At 43.5% G+C, this 27,559-nt stretch overlaps 1 protein-coding gene across 2 annotated transcripts; it reads left to right on the forward strand.

Annotated features, from left to right (window-relative positions):
* DSTYK (dual serine/threonine and tyrosine protein kinase) lies at positions 1 to 27,102 on the forward strand. 2 transcript variants are annotated; one of them, XM_076357988.1, is made up of 13 exons: positions 1 to 338; positions 8,017 to 8,402; positions 14,560 to 15,223; positions 17,716 to 17,990; positions 18,378 to 18,461; positions 19,627 to 19,803; positions 20,093 to 20,222; positions 20,477 to 20,633; positions 21,376 to 21,508; positions 21,694 to 21,807; positions 22,300 to 22,414; positions 23,559 to 23,693; positions 24,729 to 27,102. In XM_076357988.1, exons 1-13 carry the CDS (start codon positions 98 to 100, stop codon positions 24,914 to 24,916), a joined length of 2,799 nt encoding a protein of 932 aa, XP_076214103.1. In that variant the 5' UTR covers positions 1 to 97; the 3' UTR covers positions 24,917 to 27,102. The 2 variants fall into 2 exon arrangements, with proteins under 2 accessions (XP_076214103.1, XP_076214105.1); XM_076357990.1 differs by lacking the exon at positions 23,559 to 23,693.
* Positions 27,103 to 27,559: the final 457 nt, after the last annotated feature.

Genomic DNA, 27,559 nt, shown 5'->3' on the forward strand with positions numbered 1-27,559 from the left:
TTCCCTCCGGGAGAGCGGAGCGGCCGGGAACGGCAGCCTGGCAGGGGCCGAGTGTCCCCCGCGGTGGGGAGGGTATAGCGGAACGGACCCGGAGGACATGGAGGGCGAAGGGGCCCCTTCGTGGCGGGGTCCCGGCGGGGTGATCCGCGAACTGTGCCGCTCCTTCGGCCACTACAACCGGCACCTGGCGCGGCTGCAGCACAACCTGCGCGAGACCAAGAAGTTCTTCCGCGACGTCAAGTACTCCCAGGGGCACCCCTTCGCCTCGGCGGCGGCCGGCGAGGGCCTCCCCGCCGGGGCTGGGGACGAGGCCCCCCGGGATGGCCCCGCGCCCGGCGGTGAGAGAGGGACGGGGGAAGTCGGGCAGGGCCTGCGGCGGGCGGGGAGGCCCGTGTTTAGGGTGTGTGTGGGGAAATGGGGGCGGGCTGCGGGGATAAACGGGGGGCTCTGGGGGTGAGGGGGCCTGTGGGCAGCGAGGGGTGGGGTGGGGGCTTGGGAGGGTTGGGGTGCAGGTGGGAGGCGGTGGGTGGGCTATGGGGAGTGAAGGGTGCAGCTGGGGGAGTGGGCGAGGGGGTGCTGCTGGGGGGCTGTAGGGTCTGTAATTGGGGGGTGGGGTGCATGTGGAGAGCTGGGGTGCCTTGGGGGTGTGAGAGGCTTTGTGGGGTGAAGTGAGCAGGCCAGGGGGTGATGGGTGCTGTTGAGGAGGTGGGCCCCTCTGCCCATCTTCCTAACCCCCACCCTGCACCCCCCGGGGGGGGGGGGGAGGCGCTGGGAGGTGCAGGGCGGGAGTTAGGAAGATGCAGCGCCTGGGGAAGTGGGTGGCTTGTGGAGCTCTGTGGGAGTCGTGCCGGGCTTTATTCATCGGCTTTATCCTCATCCGTCACTGTTGACAAATACTGCTGCCGGCGGGAGCCCTCCTGCCATGTGCAGAACTTTGTCTTTCCATAAGACTGTCTTGTGAGGAGAGTTTAGCGTGACGTTAAATATATAAAGATCGTCTTTATTCATTTCCAAATGGCTCATGAGTCATCTCTGTTGGCTACTTGTCCAAAATGCTTGTCCATGCTTGTCTTACGCTTACAATTCTGATTTGAAAATTGAAGTGTTGTTGAGCTTTTCTGTCAATCTGTGTAAAAGAAAAAAACTAGTAGTGTTCCATGTAAACTGTCAGAATGGAAGTGAAGAGTTTCGTAAAAATGGGGTGTCTCTGTTTGTTTACATCTTTCTGTGACTTCTAAGAAGCAGGAACTAGTTGGTTTCACTCATTTTCTGTGGGTCTCCACGCTGTTTGAATGGTAGTGCCCACTGGAGTTGCTCTTCTGTTTGGTTATTTCTTGTAAAACATTGCTGGTCAAATACAATTGCATCTTTGAAAGTCTGCTTATAGGGCTTTGTAGATGTGGGTGCATCATTAATTAGATATTCCTGACATAGGATACAGATTTCTCCAAATACCCTGCCTGTGGTTTCTAATACAGAGTGCTTATAAACTCCGTTGTTTGGTTGGTTTTTTTTCAAATACCTACCTTGACCCAGTTTGACTTTACTGCTGAATGTGTTACCAACTGGCCCTTAAGTATCAGGGCTTCAAGGAAAGGCTGACTGCTTTAGAGCTTGTTCATGCGAACAGTAATAACAGTGTAGGCTCTTGGTTCAGGATTTCAGACTGCAGAGGTTGTATAACATTTACTGTGCTTAAAATTAACACTTAAATCAGCAGTTTTCAAACTGGTGAAGTGGTGACGTGTTCCAGGTGGGGCACAGAGCAAGTTAATAAACCTGCTCCGTGTTAGAAGGTGGGAAGTCATGGTGGCAGTCTTGAGGGGAGTGTGGGAAGAGGAAGGGACAGGATGAAGAGCAGGACTTGGTAAAATAACGGAGGCTGGCAGTTTTCTTAAATGAGTCAACTGGAAAGCAACTGTGAACCGATGGTTATTTTTTTTTTAAGCTATGGGAAGACAAAAGCCTTTGCCTGAAACCCAGAGCCTTGGTATTGCTTATTACCTTTGTGCCTGGATAATTGCCTTTGGACAAGAGCTGCTTGTTTCTGTAAAATTTCAGTTGTATCGTACATGTCCAGTACTCTCTGAAACTTAGTGGCTGGTAATAAAGCTTTTTTTCCCCTGTCTAACATGGGGAAATTATTTTAAGTGTCAGAGGGTTTAAGGAGCACCGTTCTCACTGACTTCAGGACCGCTTTTTCCTAGAATCTGCCCTACAGGTGGTGTCAAAGTGAGAGGAATTTTGACCCGATAGTTCTGCAGACTTCTTGCAGTGCTCTGCAGCGTGCTGAGGCGTGAGTGCTAATGTTTTGTGAAATACAAAGGAACTGGGAAGTGAAATGGACAGGACACTTACTGCCTATGGCTGAAGTGGAAAAATAAACTGTGAAAGTAAATTTAGGTGTCTTGGAAACAAAACAAATGTGAAGGGGTTTGCTTCTGAGGCGCCTGTGAAGCTGGTGTAACAACATAGAAAGGTGGCTGCCCTTTGAATCAACACAGCTCCAGCAACCTAAAGCACGGCCTGGGTTACTCAGTCCAAAAGCAGACCTAAGTATCTGCTAAGCTGAGTAGTAGCCACTGACCTTTCAGGTAAGCTGGGTCAGTCAGGGTTGGGTACTTGAAGGAGTAAATGTGTGCTTGCTTTTGCATCCCACCCTCCTCTGCTTAGGAGGATGACAGGCAATACTGATCCATAAAGGATTGTCATTGACCAAACGTTCCCTCTGTGGCCTTAGCACCAGGACTGTCTTACTCCTCATAGTAAGAGAAGTAAAATAAATTCAAGGGAAAAAATAATTGCCTTCCAGCTACTGTTTATGAGGGGAGGGAGAAAGTCTTGTTTGCACTGTCTGCATTTCTGAAGCATTCAACACAATATTGTCTGTTCTCTAGGTCTCCTTTGTCATGAATAGGCTTTTAAGAATGATTTGTTAAAGTACCATGTGCTGGTTTTGGCTGGGGTAGAGTTAATTTTCTTCACAGTAGCTGGTATGGGGCTGTGTTTTGGATTTGTGCTGGAAACTGTTGATAACACAGGGATGTTTTGGTTACTGCTGAGCAGTGCTGACACAGAGTCAAGGCCTTTTCTGCTCCTCACCCCACCCCACCAGCGAGCAGGCTGGGGGGGCACAAGGAGTTGGGAGGGGACACGGCCGGGACAGCTGACCCCAGCTGACTCAAGGGATATTCCGCACCATATGACGTCATGCTCAGCATATAAAGCTGGGGGAAGAAGGAGGAAGGGGGGGGGGACGTTCAGAGTGATGGTGTTTGTCTTCCCAAGTAACCGTTACGCGTGATGGAGCCCTGCTTTCCTGGGGATGGCTGAGCACCTGCCTGCCCATGGGAAGCAGTGAATGGATTCCTTGGTTTGCTTTGCTTGTATGTGTGGCTTTTGCTTTCCCTATTAAACTGTCTTTATCTCAACCCACAAGTTTTCTCACTTCTACCCTTCTGATTCTTCCCCCCATCTCACTGGGGGGCAGTGACCGAGCGGCTGGGTGGGGCTTAGTTGCTGGCTGGGGTTAAACCACGACACTATGACAATCCTGTAGCTTTAGCCTGCACAGGTCTGACAGCTTTTTATTCTTGGTGCTGTTTAGCTAGTGTGGTTTGTACTGACTTTCTGTAAAAAGAAAATCTTAATTAGGGACTCAGTAGCAGATTTTACTAAAATATGTAAAGATACTAAGAAAAAAACCCAGCAACCTGCTTTCTACTGATTGTAGTTGTTTTCTTCATTCTGTGCTTGAAGTAATTTGAATTCTTTGACCGAGGAACCTGAGGTTTTTTGATATTTCTTTTGCCTTATTTCAGAAGTTTCTGTAAACTGAGCTGTACCTCTTGTAAGATATCCACAGCATCGCCAGAGTTTTGGTCAGCAGCTGTGGTGTTATCTGAATGAGTGTGCGCTGGGGGGAAAGCCCTAGGCTTGGTAGCCTAATGACTCCATCCATAAATGCATTTCGTAGGGGGTGAATGTGTTAACCAGAGGGTTTGGAAGAGTTTTCCTCCTGATGCTGTATTGACCGAGGGTATATATCCTGGTTAAAATGTGACTGCCTATATTGCTGTGATCCTCAAAAGGTTAGGGCTCCTATTGTGCTGTTAGGTATGTCAACATAAGAAGATGGGGTTTAAGACTAGATAACATGTGGAGAGGTGGTCGGGAGGGTGCTTGTGAAATAACTCCTCAAATAGATGGGAGGAGGCACTTGCTAACAAGCTTCAAGCTAAGCAGAAGATGAAGCTCGGCTCTGCAGACCATGTGGGCTGCTCGTGTTCTAACAGCTGCTCCTGTAGGAGCTGCTTATGTTGGTACATTGATTCGTCGCACGTGTTCTCCTGGAATTAACACCGCTGTGCTGGTAGATGTGTGGTGGGGTGGGACTAAAACTTGGTTTGTATAACCGAGTGTGTTGATCATAAGTCTTGTAGTGGTCAAAGCATGCTGCAAGTCATCGCCAGCACCACAGAAGGGTAAGGATTTCTATGAAAGGTATCAGTACTTGCAATAAGTAGTATGAGGGTCTGGCCTTATTTAGGCACTGTAGTTCGCATGTATTACTGCAAATTGGATAGAAAGACAAGTGAGACCGGCAGTGTAGTTGGCCTTCCTTGAAAAGGGGATGGGTACATCCTTAGGGTTTCTACAGATTCCGTAAATTCAACCTAAGGTTCTTCTGCCAAGTGTTTGACTGAATTTTGAGATGAGTCTTGGTGAGAGACGTCCTTGTTCTTGGACAGGCCTCCTTTCATCAGAAGGAGCTTAACAGGATGCACGCGCTTAAGGACTCCCCCTGCAGCCATTTTTTTTTTTGGAAGTGTTTATCACATGTCTCCAAATGATAACAGTACATGGATACAGTTATGTAGCACCAGCTAAAATCTCTGGCAAAAGTCCTGTCGCAAACAGGAGCTGCTCACGTAGATAGGGGAATATCGCTACGTCTCTTCAGTAAGCAAGTTCTAAGTCTACTTTTTGTTAGGTACCACAGGAGCTCATATTCCTCCCAACTTGAATTCTTCATGTTCCGATTAGTGGCATCACTGATTAAGTACTGTGCGAGTGTTTTTACCCTGTGTCTTATTCTGATGCGCAGAAATAGCGATATACTTTCCGCAATGCGGAACCAGGAGCAATAGCTCCATCGCTGTGCAACTCGCTTCAGGTTGGAGACCTTGAGGTCGCTGTAAGGTATCCAGTGGTAGATACGCGCAGGGTTGAAACCACTGCCATGACTTGGATGCCTTGATGGTGCACTGGGTTAGTTGTGATATGGCTGAATCTCGCTTTCGGTGCTGGCTCCAGGCTTGTACTCCACATACTTGGAATATCGTAGTGTGACATAACGTTAAACGTAATGGCTTCGTTACTGATAACGCGTGTAGTAAACTTGTTGAATAAATGCTGATCACAGGGAGGCTGCGTGCATGAAAAGATGAAAGGTGTTTTAAAGATGGAGTATTTATATATCCATTCCGTGCTTCAATAATTTCAGCTAAGCTGCTGTATTTCAATCATTTTGTGCTGGCATTAGGTACCCATAAATATGGAGACCACCCAGAATGAGGAGAGGATGCAATCTGCCTCTTCTTTTCAAAAGCCTGTGCAGAGAAGGCTTCATGGCCTGTGCAACGCCTTCTGAATTGCTTTCTTCATGCTTGGTAGCTGAAGAGCGAGCCTGAATTCCAGTTGAAGTTTCAATAGCTGTAAGCAGATCAAAGAAATTCTTTATCTTGTAGATGAAGGCTTAAATGTGCTGTTTGTGGGGTTTTACTGATTTTTATCTTTTGTGAGCTGCTAGCCGCCAGATTCTGCCCTTCAGTCACTTGATGTGGCCACTCTGCTATGGTTGTGCATCTTGAAAGGCTTGTTTAAGAAACAGTTACAAAGAGTCACACTTCCAGAAGTGATGTCTCCCTTAACCTTTTCCAAACTGTTGGTTTATGGGGGTCAGCGTCCAGGGCTGTGTGGTGCAGAGGTGCAGGAGAGGGGCTTGCTGAGGCACAGAGGGGGTTTCCCCTTAGTGTTGTGTGGGGTGGAAGGACTCCTCTGATGGAGAGAACTCCTCCAGCAGTCCTATTTCCAGACTGAAGATTTGAAGGAAAGGTAAGTCTTAGGCAAGATGTTAAAGAAGCCTTAAACTGGGTCTAGGGCACAACCAAGTACACCTGGTGTTGCTCCTGATTTGAATTATTTTAATTAAGATAAAGGAATGGAGTGCTATCAGCATGAGGACTAGAATAGCTGCTGTATGTTATCTTTAATTTGGTTAGTAGTGTTGAGGAATATCTTGGTATGAGAGAGTATCTTGTTTTCTTGGGGCTTGAGACGCTGAAACAATTTTGGATGCCAGAACATGACTCATTAAAAGAATTTTAATAGCCTTGGTGAAACAGGACCTTCCCCTACAAAATCCCTGCTGGTGCTTCTCTGCTGTATTGTATTTGAGTCTATCTTTAAACTGCCGTTCTTGTCAGTTTGCCTGATATCAGGGCAATCGTATTGGTTTATAGCTTTCAGATTTGGCAGTTCTTTTGGGGACTGGTGTGTCCATTTGCCATTTCATTCTTGGGTACCATCTGCCTTCAGTCTGGGAACATGGGCTAGTGCTCTGGCTGTGGTGGAACACTAGCTGTTTTGTACTCGCGGGGATTGCGCTGAAGTGCAGCAGATGGGGGAATTTGTTTGTATCCTTTTTTTTTTGTACTACCAGAATTATTCTGTTGCTATGCATAAGGTAACGCAAAGCTTCTTAGACTTCAGCTTAGATGACTGAGCGTGGGAAAAGCTGTATTTAGGACTTGTAAAAGAATACAGAAGCTAAATTCAGTACTGAGACTGAATTAATGTAGTAAGGCAAATGCAAGGAGTTGCAGCATCATGGACTAAGAATTCAAAGGGCCTGGTTAGTGGGATGGTACAACTGATGCTTCAGGTGGAAGATGGGTAAGGAGAGTGATTACAGGGAGTCCTGCTACTCTGAAGAAGGTACAGATGTTGAGTAATTTCTTTTTGCAGCTTAAATGTTGTTCTTAAAATTAATAAGAATATCTGGCAAACTGTGCCTATTTAGTTCAACTCTATAGGTTAGGAAAGATGTGTACTGTTAGTGTGATCAAAGGAGAGAAGCTGTTTCTTACGGTGTTTTAGACTGCACTAGGAACCTTCCGGCTGGTAGCAAAGAGGGGCTGGTGAAAGCGTGACAGTTTCTTTAGATGCTGTGATTGTATTTCTGTCATAGGGAACTGCTGGCAGAGGCTATTAGTTCTGCCACCATGTTTCAGCAAACTTGGTCTTGTCATCTGCTTCATGTAGAGAAGCAATTTTGCAAGAATGCCTTTCCTTGAGGCTAGAGAGGAGGTTTTGCTGCTTTAATGTCAATGATCCTAGACTTTGGTCACCACGCTTGTGCAGTAGTACTCTTGGGATTCAGTAGATGCAAAGTATTTGGCGTTTTTAAGTGTGTGGGCAGAACTGTCACCGATTCATAGTTGATTGAATTTATTTCTGATATGTCACAGGAGCGTTCTGTGTAGCCAAGCCATCAAAACTTGGGAAGAGTTAGCCTTAGTGACCCATTGGGCCTCCTTGAACTCTGGAGCAAGGCGAAACACTCTTCCAGCCCAAGGCAAAATTAGCCCTTTGGTTGTTTCAACCTTGACAACTGTTTCCTCTTGACTTTTAGGGCCTACCATTAGTCTTCCACTAACCTGCTGAAGAGAGCTCTGTGTAAACACTTTCCAGTGAAATATGTGGGAAGAACAGTAATAAATTGTCTTAAAGGCTTTGTGAGAATCAACCTACTGTGGACCTCTGTGTTGGTGCAGTAGAAATGCTGAATTGCTGACACTAGTTTCAGGAAACATAAGCAAATTCTTGGTGCTATGTGGGTTTCTCGGCGGGCTGTGGGGCAGCGATGTCTGAACTTTTGCGTTCAGCTGGCTTAGAGATATGAGACTTGTTGTTCAGCCAACCTGTTCTAATGCAGTCTGTCTTCAATTTTAGGGCAGAATTTCATTTCCTTCCCTCGTCATGAGGAAGAGCATCTCCAGCGGACTGTGAGCTGGCACCCTTGCCTTCTGATTCTTGGCCAGAACTGTAATGCCAAGTGCCAGTTACTCAACATACTGCTGGGTGAGAAGCTGCTCCCTACCACCAAAATCAGCAATGAGGAGAATTGTAAGAGGCGACGGATCCGCTTCACACATGGGACGCAAACACGGATTAGCCTAGCGCTGCCTGAGCAGTATGAACTGGTCCATATGATGGCAGCCCACCGAGGGCACTGGGACACGATACCAGAGGAGGACTTAGAAATTCGTGGGGACAGCGAAGATCCTGCTCACCAGATAGCGGAGCTGGAGGTCATGCTGCCGTACTCACTACTAAAGGTAACTTAGGTGCCCATGTACCATTGTCACAGTGAACGTAAGATGTAACATTTGTAGACCCTAATAAAGCTGATGGTGTAAACAAGCATAGGAATTTTTCTTAATTAAAGAGAAGATGGAAGTCTGGTGTTAGGATTTTAATTGGACATCACTGTCTATGCTTGTGTGCTTTTGTTTCAACGTTGACTCTTAGCGTTATGATTCCTCTGTAATGTTTCCCTCCATCTCAGAAGCCAAGCTTACTCAGATGTAACTCCAAGTGTCTTCTAAAATTTTACTCCAGTTTCAAGGTTCAGAGTTAGCTTTGCTGTCTGATAGTAGCTAGAAGCTGTCGTACAAGGATATGTACTTTTTTATCTCTGTCCTGAAGAGCTTGTTGTCAGAAAAAGCTTAATTCCAACATCTGATGAAATGACCTGACTTCATTTGAGAGGGTGGCTTTTTACATTTCGGTGGTGTCAATGGAAATTGAGGGTGTTAAGAACAAGAAAGGTGGGAGTCTGCTCACAGTGCTGTTTCTAACATGGTTAGTATCTTGCTTTGTGACTTTCCTTTCACTTGTCCATAAAACATGTTCCTGTCCTGTGAGTGTTGCAGTTTGGTGTTTGGCAAATATCTTTAAAGGTGAGGGGTGTATTTCATAGCTTTTTATAGCTTCCATGAGCTTTCACTGTATTTCATATCTTATGTTGTGCCTTTGTTATTGCAGTGTAATACTTCTGGAGCATTGTGTTTGGCAGTCGAATATCTGGAATAGCAATTTCTATTTAAGAATTAATTATCTTAAGTGAAAAGAATATGATCTGTTGTCTCATGAGTAAGAGTATGAACTTCATAGTTGAACAACAAAATGGCAAGGTAATTTTGTTTTCTGGATGTATGAATCGAGTCATGATTGTAAATAGGCAGAAAATGAAGACCCAGTCTGATCTTCATCAGCTTGAAATATGTTTTACAAACCCAGCCTGTAGCTAAATTTAAGCCTATCCTAATGAGACCAGCTGAGTCAGTGCTATGTTTTAGTGTGTCTGTGGCTTCCAGTATCCACTGAAAGAGAACAGAAGTGCCATGTTTGTATAAACTGTATGTGAGGCATCCACTGCTTTCCCAGAGAGCGCCAGATCAGCTGCTGGTGCTGCAAAGTAAATGCCTGTTCTGGATCTTCTGCTTGTAAAATCCTGCCTTGCTATGCATAAAAGAGTGTTTAGCTTTACATTTCTTTTACTTGGTTACGTTTTTATATGGGCCAGTTTAGACACACTGCAGTTTACAACCCTCTTTCAGATTTCTCATGTGAGTGACAAAGATCTCTCTGTCTGGCTTTGGTTATATTTAGGACACTTAGATGAAAACAGCTACTCAGATTAATTTGAAAAGGGTTGGTGAAATAAAAAGCTCTTCCAATAGAAGGAGAGGGAGGGTGAATCACAGCTAGCTTCAGATTGATTCAAAGGGTTCCTTACATGAATTCAAGGGGCTAAAGGAAGAACAAATTTTTTTATGGCTGATAGGAGAACATAATGCATCTTAGCAGGTAATAGGGATAGCTTCCTGTTAAATTACAGGAGTCTGACCTCCTGTTGAGACCTGTGGTTTTTTCTCGCCCTTCTAGCTAATGCACGTTCTCCAGCTCTGCTCAGCATATACCAAGACAGCAAAATTTTTAAAGTAAATATCTGCTAGTCATGGGCACTACTTCTGTAACTAGTGGAATATATATCTGGAGGAATAACGGATGAGTTTTTTTGGACACTATTCAAAGCTGCGTGTCTGCAGAACTACTCTGAAGGAACTTCTGCTTTTTCTTAACTTGTGAAACAAAACTAGGAGTCTAATAACAATTGCATGCTTGATGACAACGTGATATTCAATACAGATCTTAAGGATTTAGATGTGCCCAGGAATCAAAGAATTTGGAGGAGCTCAGCACCTTTTGGGCAGAGGGGGAGGGAAATCAATCTGAATTTTACCCCACCTGTTACCTAGAATCCCTGTATTTTCATCTGTTTTTCTCCCAACAGCAGAGTGCTTACAAGTAATACTGTGTTTCATGATAACCTTACATTCTAGATATTCAAACACCTTGCTAGGATTTGAAGAAGCATTTGCAGGTCCTTATTGTGGGCTTGAACAGTTATAGGAGATGAGAATTTCATTTGTGTGTTTGTTTGAAATCACATTCATTCCCCATAGTGAGGACACTTATCTACCAGTAGGCTGCCATCAAAGGAGCTGCCAGTGACTTCAGGACCTGGGGAATGCTGTGCAGCTTTTCAGGCCTAAGCATCTCTTACCAAGAGATGTAGTTGCACAGCCTGGCTTGGGCACCTAGATTACATGCTGCTGTCTTGTGCAGGCACTTAATGCAGAATCATGCTTCTTGGTGCAGATACTTGTTTGCTAAATCCAAACTCATTAGCCATTACTCCAGTAAAGAAAGGCTAAGTTATTTGTAAGTTAACAGTATCCAAATATTAACTAAACTACTTTTTTTACTTGGAGATAAATTCAATACAAGTGTAGAATATACCACTTTTTAATATTGAATTGCCAGTGGAGCACCCTGAGTTTTTTTTTTCCTTCAGCCTGATATCCAGCATGGGACCATGCTTGCTTTTCTGTTACTGAAGGATGTCTTAAATCAAAACCTGTTTCACAGAAAAGGGGGTGAGGAGGAGGGAGCCAAAAATTTCATTTGCATGGGTCAGCTGCTGTGAGAACCCTACCTTGTGCTAATAGGTATGTGAACTTAGTTATTTTTAAGCGTAAAATACCAGGGAAGGAAAAACTTTGGCAAAGCTGCTCTATTCCTTGGGGATCACTGTGCACAGGAATGCATCTAGGTCATGGGGAATAATCCATCTAGCCAGACAGATTATTAGATTTATACTGGGAGTAAACAGTTGGCTCTTTCCCTAAATCTTATCAGTTGTGCCTGGAAGCTGAAATGGACTTCTCTGAAGTATTGGTTTTCATCTGGATAGTACAGCTGAATGGGAGGAGGGTAACAGGGCTGAAAGCTTCCTTTTTCGTGCCTTTGTCTTGCTTTGTGCTTCATGCGACTTCGAGTCTCGGGCTGAAAAGTTTAGGCAGGGCTTGTAGGGAGAGAAAAATTTTCAGCTGCTCTGGCAAAGCTGGAAAATGAATGAAGAAATACAAGATGGTTCTATGAACTCTAACAGAAGAATTGAGTTAGCTTTGGTTTATTGTTGCATTTCTTCAGATACTATAGCAGTGATTGAGGTCATATGAATTAGTAGTTGTTACAAGTACCAAAGAATGTGGTTAAGTACCTATTGGGTGGTTATTTTAATGTACATCCTGCTTAAAACTTGGAAGAACATGCCCTGATCTCCTTCTTGAGATGTTTTTAATGTGCTTGGTTGTGGCATTCATACAGAAAACTGAAAAGCTTTCATGTTGGCTGAGACACTCTTCCTTCCACGCAGCATCAGTTTACTTTGGGCTATGCTGAGGTGCTCCTGCCATGTACCAGCATCAAGTACCTGAAGTCTTCCTCCTCTGTCCCTTTACGCTGGCATAACTGAGGGTAGAAATACTGAAAATGCCAGCATCATGAAATTATTCCTCCACCCAGGTGAAACCTGTTCTCTATTTCTAGTTTTGCTGGCTTAGTGATGTCTTTTACAGGGGAAGAGTTTGTGATCAGAAAAAAAGCATTGCTTCTCAGTTTTTGTGAGTGTGTACACCTCACAGGCTTTCTTGGGCTGGCCCTTTCAGCAAAGGTAAAATGAAATTCCCTGATGAAGTGGGTTCAGAGTCATTGCACAAAGTCAAAGCAATTAACGTTCTGTAAAGGACAGCAGTGTTTGCTGGAGACCAGAGCTGTAGTTCAGTTTTCTTACCTGGGATTCTATATAGAGTTACTGAACTTCTGACTCAGGTCCCCATGGAAACAGAATAAACTGGCAAGATCTCAGAAAAATTGGGGGGGAGTGTGGCGTAAAAAAAAAGTTCTAAATAGAAAATTCAGGGGTATATACATACCTCATATTAATAGGGAGGCAATGAAATTAGATCACATGTAGTAAATGCAGTAACTGTCAGACTTCAGTAATTCACAGACTATTCTTGGAAGGCAGAGTATTCAAATTGGATTAGAAAAAGACTGAGCTTGGCCTTCAATCATAACCTGCTTGGTTGGAGTTTGGGTAAAAATCTGACTAAATTGGGTTAGCTTCTTAGCACCTCCGTTAACTAAACAAGCAGGGATTAAACTGCCCGAAGCCTAGCAAAATAGGACAAGGCCCTCTTGGGATCTAGCAAATAAATGCTTTTTAACTGATTTGGAAACGAGGAATTATCTGTTGACTTAGTAAAATGGCACACTTGAGTGGTCCCTGAATGCACTTAGTGAGACTCCACTTGTCTTATTGTAGGTCAAGACCTACTTGATCCTTGATTTTAATTTTTGTTCAGGGATGTGGGATGCAGTGGTCATCCTGGCATTGCAAGTCTGAATCCATAGATGAGTACGTAGTGTATCTGCATGGTATTCTCTTTAAACTGTATTTTTTGTATTGCTGTTGACAGCATCTGTGCATCATATTTTAAGTGGAAGAGCTGTAACTCTGATATTTGCGTACCTGATGTTCAGATTGCTAAGTGGGAAGCTTTGATATTTTAAAAAGGGCTGTTTAGTTATGGAAAACATGAATGAAGTTACTTGACAGCAACTTCATGCTTACAGCTCTGTCAGAAGTGTTCGAGTGTGTTCATAGCGGTGTGACCTTGTGAGAACCAGCTTTAAAAATTTCAGGAATCCAGTGTGAGTCATAGGTATTCCCCATATAGACTTGATCCCTAATAGTATGAAGCTGCATAGACAGTGCTTAAACTTCTGTAGGACATTAAAAAAAAAAGGGGGGGTGCAGGGGCATGAAATATTGCTAATGCTCTTTGGAACAGCCTGAGAGGCCTCTATGGAAACAGAAGGACCAGTTGCTCACGCAGTGTTCGGTTGTCTGTGTTGGTTTTCTCCCTGTCTCCTAGAGACAGCACTGGCTTCCTCCTTTGTTTACAGTCGCTGGCGTGAGTCATCCGTCCTGGTGAATATTGCAGCACTGCACATCCCGTTCTGCTCAACCTCCTGTGCATCAGACAGGTTTGAGTTCAGCGCCGGGGAATCCCGTGGCAGTAATGACTTCCTGTTAGCTCTAAGAGCAGCTGGGAGATGTGGTCAAGTCTTTAATTTTTCTGATGGAGAAAAATGATTGAAGAATTCTTAATTATTGCCCCCTGTTACGAGTTGGGAAGACGGTACTTAAATGCTGTCTTCAGTTCAAATCCTTTGACATTTTCTTTCCTTATTTTAGTAGAGCAATATATGCAATTCTAACACTCTTCTCGCATATCCAAAGGTGAATCTTGTCTACGTCCTTGGAAGGGAAGGAAGCAGGTTTCAGAACTGGCCCTTTTTAGTAGGGTTAGTAAGAAGCGGTGTCAGCAGGAGCATATGACCAAAGCAGTGAAACTCTGTGCAGTAAGAAAATAAGTAAATAAAATACATCTTTTAGGTTTTGGTTGGATTTGAAGAAAGTCATAACTAAGCTTGTTACAACCATCTGTTCCTCCTTGTCTGTCCTTTGGCTGTGAACTCTTTGGAATCGGTTATTGTGCTGCCTTTGTCTTGGCAGTAGTGGCTAGTGTAGTGCTTTCTACCATTGGTAGCCACGCTGAAAACTGACAGCATGAATATCTCCTCAAAGAGCTGCAGATCTGGTAAACATCAGTGGGAGGTTGAGAGTGTATTTACTGGGAGAGGTTGGTGCAAAATGGGTCAGCTATAAGCTGAAGAATAACAGCTATTCTGTGATAGCACTTACCTGGGAAACTTGTTCTAAGTTTTGTTCTGAACTAGGCTAAAATTCAAAGGCACTTGGTACAAAATAAGAGTTTTGGAGTCCGTAGGTGCTAATCCATGTCTGGCCGCATCCCTGCGAGGGGGCTGTCATTAGCCTTGCAGGTAGGCTACATACTAAAGCATGATGCTGTGTGTGAGACTCCATAACTGTTCTAAAGGGTTTGAATGTTTCTGGTTTTGCACTTTGTGAATGAATTATGGTGCATTTTTGCATGTGTCAGTTTTTAAAAGGATCTGTGCAAACCTATTTTTTTTTACTTCCTCACTTGCTAGGAAGTAGATGTTGTGGTAGCACCATGTCGTGGATTCCAGTCTGCTGAAGCCACCTTGGGAGAGTATGTGAACCAAGTCTTGCCTGTTGTCATCTTTGCCATCAGCGAGGCTGAACTTTCTTCATCAGATGAGAATGAACTGCGCGAAATCAAAGAGAAATTCTCTTTGCCCATTTTCTTCTTCAAAGTGCCAGAGTTGGGGGTTGAGCTGATCTCTCCCAAAAAAACTGATCATGAAAAGTCCTCCCTTTACTGCCAGCTGATGGACTTGGAGTACCTGAGTACCAGCCACTGCAGCTGCGGGGCACCCGGTCCTGATGCTGATGCCCAAAGCATGCTGGTGGAGCAGTTTGAGAAGCTCCGTCTCCTAAGCACTTTTTCCAGGCAGGTGCTTCAGAAGCATCTCGTGGAAGCAGCTACCAGTTTAAATGAAGTGCACTGCCGCTGCCTGAACATCTTCATCAATCAGGCTTTTGACATGCAGCGAGACCTGCAAATCACCCCCAAGAGGCTAGAGTATACCCGCAAGAAGGAGAACGAGCTATATGAGTCTCTGATGAACATTGCCAACCGCAAACAAGAGGAGATGAAGGACATGATCATAGAGACGCTTAGCAATATGAAAGAGGAGCTCTTGGAGGATGCTGCTAATATGGAATTCAAAGGTAACTACTGGCAGGAGAGTAATGGGAACAAAGAGGCTAGGGGCTTTAAAGGAGAGTGCCAGAGTAATGTTTGCCATCTGCTAAGGGACGGATGAATGGCAGTCTAGACAAGTGACTTTGCAAGAAAATTCAGAACTCATACACAAAGGATTTTTCTGTAGTGTCTCCTGGGTAGAAAGCACTGTCCTTAAATGAGAAGCCTGAACATATTAAGTCTTGATTTCTTGTAAATCAGACTTTTTTTTTCCTCCAGAGCTTGCTGGACAGTTCTGGATTAGGGTATTTTACTTCTCTGTTTTAATTCCCCGTTCTGCCGAAGAAGAAGAAAACGCTCTCAGCTCTGCCTCAGTGGTTGTGTTGAGACTTGGGAATAAATCTGTCCTAAGAAAAAAAGCTGTTTGAGTTTTAGCGGTGAAGGCTTGATTTGTACTTTCTGCTTGATTTCTTTGTCTGAGAGAGGTTTGCATAAGACTTTTGGGTATAGAACCTCCTAAAATGAAATCCTTCTGGGTAAGTAAGGTTTTCCTTTAAAAAAAAAACAATCAACACAACATATTGTGCTCCTGAGGCCTACGCTTGGTGTTTAGTGTGTGTTTTTTGTGAAATGTGAGAATTCTCACTACATCTTCTAGTACCAGAACTTCCAGGGACACACAAGCTGGAAGTATACAGAATGATGTGTAAACCGCGAAGGGCGAGAGGCTATCCAAATTTTGTCTGCAGGAATACGTGGTCTGTCATAAACATCAAAGCGAAGATTTGCAGGTTGATACTCCACAGCTCTTTTCTCCTCTGCTTGCTAAGCAGAGGTTTACCATAACAATCGTTTCTGTTCTAAGGAAATGCAGTTCACTGGGCTGATGGGGAAAGATTTTTCTATTTAAAATAAAATCAGAAATAACTCTAGGTTTAGAAGAAATTATTTTTTTGTGAATTGAGTGCTCTTCTGAGGCATGAGAGAGGTGAAAATTCTAGATAATTTTGTTTGTCTCGACTTCCTCCCAATTTCAAATTGGAGTGTTATCTCCTGGGACGAAGAGGAGAGATTATGGATTATGTTTAACCCTGCAGGTTAGGATCTGGTTGTTTTTGCTCCTGCAGGTGGGAAATGGATTAAGATATTTCCTGTTTCTTGAAATGTTTGCTTTGTAGTGACCATGCAAAATGTCGTCCTCATAAAGAGCTTGTTTTAATTGCAACATTAACCTATTTGCGTGCTGCAAAAAAACCCAACAAACTAGCATACGCTAGGGGTATAGTGAGTGTGTTAATTCTACCTTTTTGGGCTGCTATTGCGCCATTATCAGGATAGGTAATAATTCCTGTATTCTGTCTGTCCCACTCTTTACAGAATTGGAGCACTGTAGTGCCTGAGTTTCAGGATTCTGTACGTGCAGGGAGTATGTTTAGGGGCAGCGCAAGCTAAAACACCCGCAGTAAATGTGTGTATATGTGTATACGCACAACAAATATCACTTAGATTGTAGAATCTTGTTGGCTATCGGTATTTGAAGAAATATCCTAAAAGGAGGAAGATGTTCTTTTGAGGAGCTAATGCCATCTGCCGATCACTGGATTTTGTTTTAAGTAGGCTAGACTGGTTTTGGCCAAAATCCAGAGACAAGGTCTTCAGCTCCTGGTAGTAATGTAGTACTGCTCAGAGTGGTTACAGTGCATGAGCAGTGATTGCTCAGTGTTTGTTTAAAAATACCAAGTGGTAATCAACCTTTTCAAGGTCCCAGGAAAAAAATTTCATGTAACCGGTGTGGCTGTTATATCACTTTCTTTGTAACATTCAACATCCAGCAGTGCTTATGGATTGCAGCGTGGCCTGGAAGAATTTCCTGATCTGTACTGCTTTAGATAGAAGGACAGCTTTGTGCTTCTGCCCTTTAATTTTTGAGATGATAGTTGGCTTGTCATCACTGTACAACTGTTAAACCTGTAGTAGCTACAGAATGCTTGTGTAGAGTCTGTCAGGTGTTAAGAGTTGAGTATCCTGAGAATTTGAACACCAGTGAATGGAAGCAAACATCAGATTATTTTCCACCTTGGTCAGATCTGATTTTTAGCTTCCCTGAAACTGGAGTACCAGATGTGCATCCCTGGAGCTACTCTAATGCTTTAGTACTTTCTTTCACAGAATACCAAGTAAGTCAGAATCTGCAGGTTTGGTTTTGGGACCTCCGTAAAACTGGCATTGTAGCATTAGACACGTAGACTGGCAAAAATTTTATCCTTTGTAATAGTCAGTATATGTGTTCTTCTGTTGCTCATGGGTTTCTTTGACTGTTGGCCTCAGGTTGATATATCTGGGTCTAAAGTAATGAACCTCTGAAGGAGCAAAACAGCAAAAGAGCGTTTGGAGTAGAAGCTGGCTGGACTGGGACTGTGCTGTAGCTCCTTTGCAAAACACTCAAAGCAGCTCTCAGTAGCTGTTGTGGCAACAGTGGTATGTTGAGTACAAAAGGTGCCTCTTTTCTTTTATGCAGATATCATCATTCCTGAGAATGGGGAACCTGTTAGTTCCAAGGACATAAAGTGCTGTATTAAGCAAATTCAGGAACTGATTATTTCTCGGTTAAACCAAGCAGTTGCCAACAAATTAATTAGTTCAGTGGACTATCTGCGAGAGAGCTTTGTAGGGACTCTGGAGAGATGTCTGAAGAGCTTGGAGGAGTCTTGGGAGGTTTCAGTACATCCTGCAAGGAGTTTGGAGAAGTCAAAGGATGTTTCTGTACACATCACAAGCAATTATCTCAAACAGGTATGGTGGCTTAAATGGCTGTCTAGAATATTCTTAATAATTGTCTTTATCCTGATCCAGCAAGGGTGGTAGGAGACTGAGATGCTCAGTGAAATTAGAGGAACACAACTCCTGGAGTATGTGTGGGTCTAGTGTCATTAAGGGAGGTGCTAAAACTGGGGAATAGTCACTTAAAGGCCTAGTACTTACCTTTCCTAAATCTGTATATAGGAATCAGATTACAGCCTGGAAACACCTATGAGCTTAATACAATAAATAAATTGAACCAAGTCAATCATGGAGTATCCCATACAGTGTCCATTTTTTCATTTTCAGAGGGTCTAGCAAATTTTGTAGTGACTATAGCTTGCAAAGTTCCCATACTTACATCTTTCCTCTGCTTTCCAGATACTAAATGCAGCCTATCATGTTGAAGTCACTTTCCACTCTGGCTCAACAGTAACCAGGATGCTGTGGGAACAGATCAAACAGGTATGGGCATCTTTATCATTTATTTCTAGTATGTGTCACTGTATAGTGAAATGTTTTTGGAGCAAAGAATAATATGAATACTCACAGCTGCCCTCTAAACTTTGACTCTGGGCACATGCATTGTGGAAAGCCGTTGCTTCCCCACTCAGTGCTAAGGCTATGTGTATAGTTTATTCCTGGTGATGCTAATATTTAATTTAAAGCAAATACTTCTAGTGTTTTCTTTCTGTTCTGAAACAGCAAAGGAATGATGATCAGCATTTTGAAACTCTTGCTGTTTATGTTTTGGGGAACTGGTTATTTATTTGGGTTTTGGGCTTTCTTGTGGGTTTTTTTTGTTTGTTTGTTTTGCAATGTATCTTGATTCAGGTCAATTCACTCTTCTCCCTCCAGAGCAGACCAGATTTCCTCAGGTCTTTGTTTTAAATTTCTGCCTGTTAAAGCATTCATCTTTCTGAAGTTCCTGCTCTGAGCTGTTGGTGACCTTTACTGCCTTCTCCCTCTTGAGATTCCTTGTATAAAGGGTGAGAGGAATATGAGTTTTTCCCAAATAGGCGCAGTGCAGACTGAGCGGTAACAAACCTTCAGATTCCTCCTTCAGCCTGGGAGAAGGATCCAGACTGGGTGTGCAGCAGCTGGATTTCTGTGGCTTCTAATAAAGGGTGGGGCAGGGCATCTTAATCACCCAGCAATTTAAGGGAAGTGGTGCATACCGACACCTAGGACTTCCGCACCTTGACAGTGTGTCTGTCCAGCAAAAGGCTGCTTCTCTGTAGCTTTCACCAGTTTAGGAACATCTCTCTTCCTGAGTCTCTGGGTTACTGCTTACGCTGCCTGTTCTTTCAGCCTACAAGCTGCACCACAACTGTGTGGTTTTCCAAGTGTCTAGCTATGTATGCTCTCGGTTAGACGTGAAAGGATGGTTGGCTTGTAGGAATGAACTGAGCAGATCTTCAGAAAAATCAAATCTCTTCTTTAGTGTGCATGTACAACAATATTGTGATCAATACCTCTAAGTTGTTAGTAGTTACTATAAAGTAATTATTTAGCCCAATTCTGTGAGCAGATGACTGCATTATTACAAGGTATCTAAGCAGTCTGAGTAAATTGACTGACCCTTTGCTTTTTTGTGCTAGTGCCTTAATTCTGTTTCCTGTTTTACTAGATAATCCAGCGGATTACATGGGTCAGCCCACCTGCCATCACCAGTGACTGGAAGAGGAAAGTTGCTCAGGATGCTATCGAGAGCCTCAGTGCGTCCAAGTTGGCCAAGAGCATTTGCAGCCAGTTCCGGACCAGGCTAAACAGTTCCCATGAGGCTTTTGCAGCTTCTCTGCGACAGGTGAGTGTGTGGAGCTGTTAAGGAAGAGGTCTTGTTTTGTACACTGCCACTTATGGAAAGAGGATTTTTAATTGCAGAGATAGCTAAAAGAGCAGCCCGTGCAGTTAATGCTGCCATTCTGTAGGTGGAGGTGGCAGAGCTGATGTGAGTGCCCTAATACAAGGTCCTATTTCTAAACTAGGCATGCTTTAAGTAGGATCTCTACTCAGTTGTGCAAAGACCCTCAACCTCATTGCACTAGGGCTTCAAACCAGGCAGGATTACAGTGTATATGCGGTATCTCTTTTAGTTAGAAGACGGCCATTCTGGCAGGCTGGAGAAAACAGAAGACCTGTGGCTGAAGGTGCGGAAAGATCATGCTCCTCGGCTAGCGCGACTCTCGCTGGAGAGCAGGTCCCTCCAGGATGTGCTGTTACATGGTGAGCATTGTGCTTGATGTTCTCTGTATTACCTTCTGCTCCCTCCTTCTGAAGCAGTCAGTGGGTGTAAAGGAGTAGGAGGGGTGTTTTGCTTTTCACTCAGCTACTTCGGTAAGCCTCCATCTGACACATACTGGGTACCTTGAACTGTGCAGCTGTTGGCCCATGAAAAGCTCTGGGCTGCCAGCCTGATAGTGTATGGGAAGAAATAAACACGTTTTAATGTCTAACTAAATGGATGTTGTGCCTTACAGGCAAACCAAAGTTGGGCCGTGAGCTGGGCCGAGGACAGTATGGCGTGGTCTATCTGTGTGACAGCTGGGGAGGGCATTTCCCATGTGCACTGAAATCTGTTGTTCCTCCAGATGAGAAGCACTGGAATGACCTTGCACTTGAGTTTCACTATATGAGGTGTGTATCGTAAGCGCTTTTCTCATTCCACATGGATCTCCTTAACTTCGCTACTGCAAACAAACGCCGTTTGCATAGGCAGAACCCTGCTTGCTTGCTATAATTCTACTCTGCAATCAGTGACTTGAGCTCACAAAATGCTAAGCTGCCATTTCTAGCAAAGGCAAGACAGCTTGCCAGTTCCACTGCAAAAATGCAACAGGCGCAGAATGGTAGGCAGACATGCTCCTTTCTGTCTTAACCTGATTTGAACAGCGTAGACGCCAGAGAATGCTTGCTATTTTGCAGACTAAATTAGAATTAATAGAGTATGATAGCAAACAGTTCTTCCTCCCCTGATTTTTGGTGTTGAATCATCCCTCCTTTCCCAATCTGTCTTCGTCCTACCTGAATTCACAAAAGAAAATGATGGGTCTGTGCTGCAGAAAACAGCTCGTTTTCAGTAAACAGCTGCAGGCAGGTGCTGCAGTACAGACGGCTGAAATAATACAGTATTTCTTTGGTACTATAACCTTTAATAGGCTTTCTTGAGTTTAATTGGGTAAGACAGCTGTATATTGTTACAGTCCTCAGAACTGTGGGGTGCTGTGTATTTTTACTGTACGGCACATGGTATAGGTGTATCTTACTATTGTGCTAAAGCTGCAGCTGCTGAGCATTTTTCCTTTACAGGGTGAGGCTTGGCCTGGGGTGGAGGGAAGGATATAAAAATAACCAGCTTTCTGTGCTGAACTTTCTCTAGGTCTCTGCAGACACATGAGCGGCTCATACATCTCCATGGTTCTGTGATAGATTATGGCTATGGAGGAGGCTCCAGCATTGCCGTCTTACTGATAATGGAACGGTTGCACAGAGACCTCTATACCGGACTAAAGGTAACAACTATCTGTGTGTATGTATATACATTTTTTATATATACATTAAAAAATCCATACCTAAGTATCTATTAATATGTAAAACAAAGCTAGAATTGCTTAGTCTTCAGTGTTTTTGGCAAATAAGAGTAAGCAAAAGTAACTTCCACTTGTAGGAATTAAATCTGTGTTTGTTTATTCTTCAGGCTGGGCTAGAATTAGAAACACGATTACAGATTGCCTTGGATGTAGTTGAAGGAATCCGTTATCTTCACAGTCAGGGACTTGTGCACCGAGATATCAAACTTAAAAATGTCTTGGTAAGGAAAACTTTTTTGTATCTGGCTAATCCTGAAGTCTTATGAGGCCCTTTTAGTGGGAGGGAGAAGCATAATATAAGTGAAGTAACAGTTTTCTTCATACAGGATCTTTTAACTTGTGGTATTGTTAGCCACAACGAGCCTTGCAGTGAGGTTTCCCTGACTCCTTTTCAGGCAGAAAGCCTAGGGGAAAGGGAGCCATAGAGTGACTTCTCTTGAAGGTAGAGAGTTTGAGCTACAAGTAGGACTTCCAGTTCGCAGTTCTATTAAACCCCAACCACACCCTCTACGTAGAAGACAAGTGAAGACATGTCTTGTTACTGAGCTTAACTAGGTAAAAGTCCAAGAGCAGCCAAGTAATCAGAGAAGCTTACTGAAGAATAAATGCCCAACCCTTCAAACATAAACAGAGGTTAAAGCCTTAATATTAAAATGCAGTACTAAAACTGAGAAGTGTGGTTATCAGTTGCCTGTGTATGAATTCTTCTACAGCTTGACAAAAAGAATCGAGCCAAAATCACTGACTTGGGGTTCTGCAAACCAGAAGCCATGATGTCTGGCAGTATTGTAGGCACACCTATTCATATGGCTCCTGAGCTCTTTACAGGTATGCTTGTTGATTGAATCCGCTACTGTCTCACTCTGGCTTGAATTTTGAAGGCTGTTACTTTGAATTAATATCTCAACTTGCTTATGAGGAAAAAATAATTAAAATAAATCAGAAGACTGCCTGATTGAAGACTAGAATGCATAGTATGGTGTTTTTCTGTATTTTAAGTCTCAGTCTTAAATCTTTGGTTACTTGATAGAGAACTGTGGGATTCATAAGCTTTGCTGAAGTGATGAATACCCTTTCAATTGGAAAGTTAAATTATTAGTTATTAGCAAGCTGGAAATATTTGGCTTTCATAGGCAAATACTTCAGAAAGGATCCCCTGTTTTTTTGAATGGATACCAAGTAAGGAATTTCCAAGCTGTTACTAACATGTGGAGTGTGTTCAAATTCACTGTGTGTTGTGCTTCTGGCAGGCGCTCTCTCTAAACTTTTTTCCTGTGCAAGCATCTTACGGTAGCGCTTAGAGGTCCATACCACACTTAGCAGAATCCTTTTGGTCTATCTGAGATGCTATCCCTGCTTTGACAAGATTGCAGTCAAATCGAAGCAACCCTATTTGTGTTTAATTTGGAGAGTATTATTCAGGTGGTTCTCACTCTCACTGCTAACAGTGAAATACTCGTGACTGGCAGGCTAGACCTTGACCTTACAGAGGAGAGCATTGGCTTAGCCCTTACGCGCTTACTGTGCTCAATCTTTTCTTATGCAGTGGGTGAACTTGCTATAAATGAGTAATTGCCAAACTCTGGATTGAGAGGCTGATGTTAGCTCCGTCAGACTCCTGGGCTAGCTAGCAGCAGAGCCAAACAGAACTGATAGGCTTACAAATGTTGGTGTTTAAGTCTGAAAGACACCTGAGCACCTGTACCTGCAGTGGTCCGTGAACCTCAGCTTGGGAACTGCTGGTACAGGTTAAGCGTATAAATCCTCTGAGAATGGAAGGTCTTAACTTTTATCCCTCCACCTTTGGCAATGCCTCCTGATGCGTTACTAGGCTTCATTCAAGCCTTGCCCTCCGGCAATGAAGTTGTGGTTTTAATTTGAGGAAGTGGAACGCTGAAATTAGTTCAGACTGCTCAGTTTCCAGAGATGAAGATGATGTTTGCCCTGCTGATCAAATGTGTTTTTGTCACAGGAAAGTATGATAATTCAGTGGATGTTTATGCGTTTGGCATTCTGTTTTGGTACATTTGTTCGGGACACGTGAAGTTACCAGAGGCTTTCGAGAGATGTGCAAGCAAAGATCACCTTTGGAACAATGTTAGAAGAGGTATAAATGGCTTATTTTGAACTCTGTTGGTTGATAACTTACGCTTCAGTAAAATTTGAGAGGAGATTAGGAAATCCATTTTTATCCTCTTGGAACCGAAAGGTAAAAATACGAGTTGTATTGCTTCATTGACAGTCTGAAGAGTAATGTTATCTAGTTAAACTTGGACATATTCTACTGAAAGTCTAACTAAAATTAGCAAGGAATAACAAAAAAAAGGCTTTCAGTTAACCACCTCCTTGCCATAGTGTCATAGGAGCTGTGCTAGCACACCGCTTAAACCATGCGAAGTAGTACAACACTTAGGATGTAAAACAGACCCCAGAACCAGCCGGGCATGATCCCCTAAAGAATGTTTAATCCCTTGCAATTTCTGGAGGCTGTGGAGATCTGTGCATTCAAGTGCTTAACATGCAGCATGCTGAGCAAGCTGGATGTTGAGTAAAACACACTCATAGCTTTTCCCCAAAATATAAACTTACTCTTATGCCTGTGTAGGTTTAGTGTAGCACTATATTTAGTGGTGGCTTAATCCTTCATGCTGCATTGTGGTATCAGAATGCTTTACTACTTTGTGTCCTTAGTTCCTGTCCATATAATCTCTCCCCTTCTCATGTGAAAAAGATTAACTCAGATGAGCGAGTCTTGTACTCGGTCAGAATGCTGCACTCGCTGCTTGTTCTCATGTTGAACTTTCTCCCAAAGGCACCATTATGAGTGGATGTGGGAGGGACTGGTTTTCTTATAGAGGAGGGTACTCATTTTGTTCCCAAATAGCTTCAAAGAGGAGGCTCCAGTGAAACTAAATGTGTTGGCCATCCTCTGGAAGTGTGCATGATCTCCCGAGCGACTTCAGCAATGCTCCCAAAGATGTCTCAGCGGCGTTGCTGAAATGTACGCCTTTATTAATAGCAGTAGACCCCGGACAGTCCACTTTAGTCACTTCAGCTTGCACCAAAGTAGTGAGCGTCAGACAAAGCTTCTCTCAGATTTGAGGTGTACTGATGGTTACCAGGTCCCTCTCCGTTTTTCCAGGAGTTCGCCCGGAGCGTCTTCCCGTGTTCGATGAGGAATGCTGGCAGCTGATGGAAGCCTGCTGGGACGGAGACTCTTCCCAGCGCCCTCTCTTGGGGATTGTTCAACCTATGCTGCAGGGGATCATGGACAGGCTCTGCAAGTCAAGCTCTGAGCACCCAAATAAAGGGTTGGATGACTCTACTTGAAAAGGAAGCACGGAAGAATTTTTAATTGTGGGAGAATTCTGAACCCCTAACTCTGCAGACGGCTTCTTCAGATGTAGCTCTTTGTGGCTAACATGAGTGGGACAGGTAATAGCAACCAGAAGATTGCTCATAGAGGTGAGACCTTGGGGATGTTCCATCTTGAATAGCGGCCAGAGAAATCTCCCCCGGTACACCCCACTGATGCTAGTTACCCCGCTGCAGCTTTTATTATGGAGTTGTGCAAGTGAGATAAAAATCCACGCCCTTGAACTGAAAGGGATTTTTGCCAATCCCACACAAACACCAATCAAAGAAAAGCATCTTGTGTGTTCCAGGTAGTGTCTGCGTTGCTAGGAGCTGATCACGACAGTCTTTACTCAGTAAAGTAAAAACTTCCCATTAACTGATGGTCCTAGGCGGCCTTCGGTCCACACACAACTATCCCAATCACTTATCGATTGGCACCGATTACAGTGCGGTCGGAGAGGAAGGAGAAAGCAGAGGGTCTAGGCTAGAAAGTGTTTAGAAGCTAAGAGCATCTCTCTGTATTAGCTTCTTGCAACACTCAAAATGTTTACATTGACAGGAGCAAAGCTTCCATGTTTTACCTAAGGGGATTTATCTACTGTTCCACTGCAGTGCAAATACCCCAAGTTATAAGCTATTTATCTCTTACGTACCCTTCACCTCTTACTTATGTAAACAAGCTCTTTTCTGGTAATTTCGCTTCATAATAGTTATTTGAATGTCTGAAGAAACCTGACCTTTCTTTTACAGTCTTCTGGTAAAATGGAAGACTGCTCAGAGATTACATATCGTAATACCGAAACAAAGTCATTACAACTAATGACTGTCCATGGGGAAAATGCCAATTCATTTTAATTAAATTTGGTTTTTGAATTAGTTGTAAAGGCAATAACAGTTTTAAATTGTGCTAACTATGACAGACATATTTTTAAAAATAAGGTTTCTTCAGCTTTTTTAAAGTCACATGCTTGGTGAGAGCATGCTCGAGGGAAAACAGGTCATTCGTTCTTCTTCAGTAGCTGTGTATTGTGGCTGTGTCTGTTCATCTGATCGTTTCACTCTGGGATCTCTAATTTGGCTGTATTGAAAAGAATAAAAAATGGGGGGGGAGGGGAATCCTTTGCAAGGAAGGTATGGGCTGGGGTGGTCCTGCTGCCCTTCCCAAGAGGGCTGCTTTTGAAAATAATATCCTTGCCCTTTGCCTTTTGCATTTCTGGGGCAAGGTTGGTTGATCTTAGTGTAACATACCTATGGGGTGGAGGCTGAAATAGAAAATGCACCTTGTTTACTACGTGAGGAAATACAGAGTTGGCAAGTTCTCCCTGGGTTTACTGTTCCTCCCAGCTGCGGGGATGAGCACGCAATGGCTTTGTTTCCCAGGAAAGCTAGCATGCTGCATCCAAAGTAGTGTAGGCATGTGGAATTACTGCACCTTGTTGCTGGAATTTATTGGCTAGAATACAGCAAAATTACAACCAATAGTCTGGGATACATAGAACCAATAGAAAGGGATACATAACCCTGCAGTATTAGTGTAAATCTTCCTTTCTTTGTGCAATAAACAGAATTAATGCTTTTTTTAATATAAAAAAAGACTTTTTTACTTGCACGTGTGGGCATTTTTCTGGTCTTGATGGCATTAACAGTGTGGTTCTATACAGATACAGCCTCGCCAGCTGCTCCAGCTGAAAGTGCAGCAACCAAGAACCACACGCGCAGAAGAACAAATACTTTTCCAAAGTAGAATCGTTAGGCGTTTCACTGCCTCGGTGCACACTCATGCCACCAATGACACTAACAGTATTAACTCCGTTCTGCTGTGCGTGGTGGTTAGTAACCTTATTTAAAAGTAGGAGAGTCAAGGTCAGTCTCTGGCAATTAATAGAGGTAGCTTCTGTAAATAATAAATGTATGAATAAAATTTAAATCTCTGTATATGCAATTCCAGAAATGTCTTGTATAGCTTTTCCTGTGTAGCCATCTCAGACGCTTACCTGATGCCTTTTTATTGTTGTTTGTAGCTACCTTGCTATCTTGTTTCCATTTGGTTTGTCTTTTTGCATGTGTGGCATTGTAGATCCGCAGGTTTTCCCGAACTCAGTACAGCTGCTTCTCTGCATTTTTTTTTTCCTGTTGGCTATAAAGTCTGCCCGACTGAACTTGTTTTGAGAGATTTCACACACCCCGTTTATCTTTACAACTAGTGTTCTCACCCCCCTCCCATTAGAGCAAGGAAAACAAGATGAACAATTACTTTATTCAAAGATTCCACAGAACGTAAATTGGAAGTAGTACCAAACTCAAACACCTCTGAGCCTGGTGCACTGAGACGAAGCTGAGCCTGTACTCTTCTCCCAGATAAGGCTGCCTTTATCGCCTCAGTCTACTGAAGGCGTTTGTTACAGTATGTCTTAATGTTATGTTATAAAAGGGTACTTAAACTTGTGCATTGTACGATGTACCACATGTAGCCAGGTAATGGACTGGCTTCGGTTGTATATGGACACAAATCAGCATGTGCCACTCCAGTAACGTGATCATTGCCACTTAAAACAAGCTAAATACCAGAGGCTGAGGCTGATGGCCGTGAACGGTGAGGAGTAAGCCTCTGCTCTC

This window comes from Aptenodytes patagonicus, chromosome 22, assembly GCF_965638725.1.
Source record: "Aptenodytes patagonicus chromosome 22, bAptPat1.pri.cur, whole genome shotgun sequence".
NCBI lineage: Eukaryota > Metazoa > Chordata > Aves > Sphenisciformes > Spheniscidae > Aptenodytes > Aptenodytes patagonicus.

Bases quoted from the DNA above. Each gene is read 5' to 3' on its own strand.
- DSTYK (XM_076357988.1), top strand. From the start codon at position 98: ATGGAGGGCGAAGGGGCCCCTTCGTGGCGGGGTCCCGGCGGGGTGATC. The intron at 15,224-17,715 runs GTAACTACTGGC...TCTTTTATGCAG, and splicing joins TGCTAATATGGAATTCAAAG to ATATCATCATTCCTGAGAAT. The intron at 21,808-22,299 runs GTAAGGAAAACT...ATTCTTCTACAG, and splicing joins TCAAACTTAAAAATGTCTTG to CTTGACAAAAAGAATCGAGC.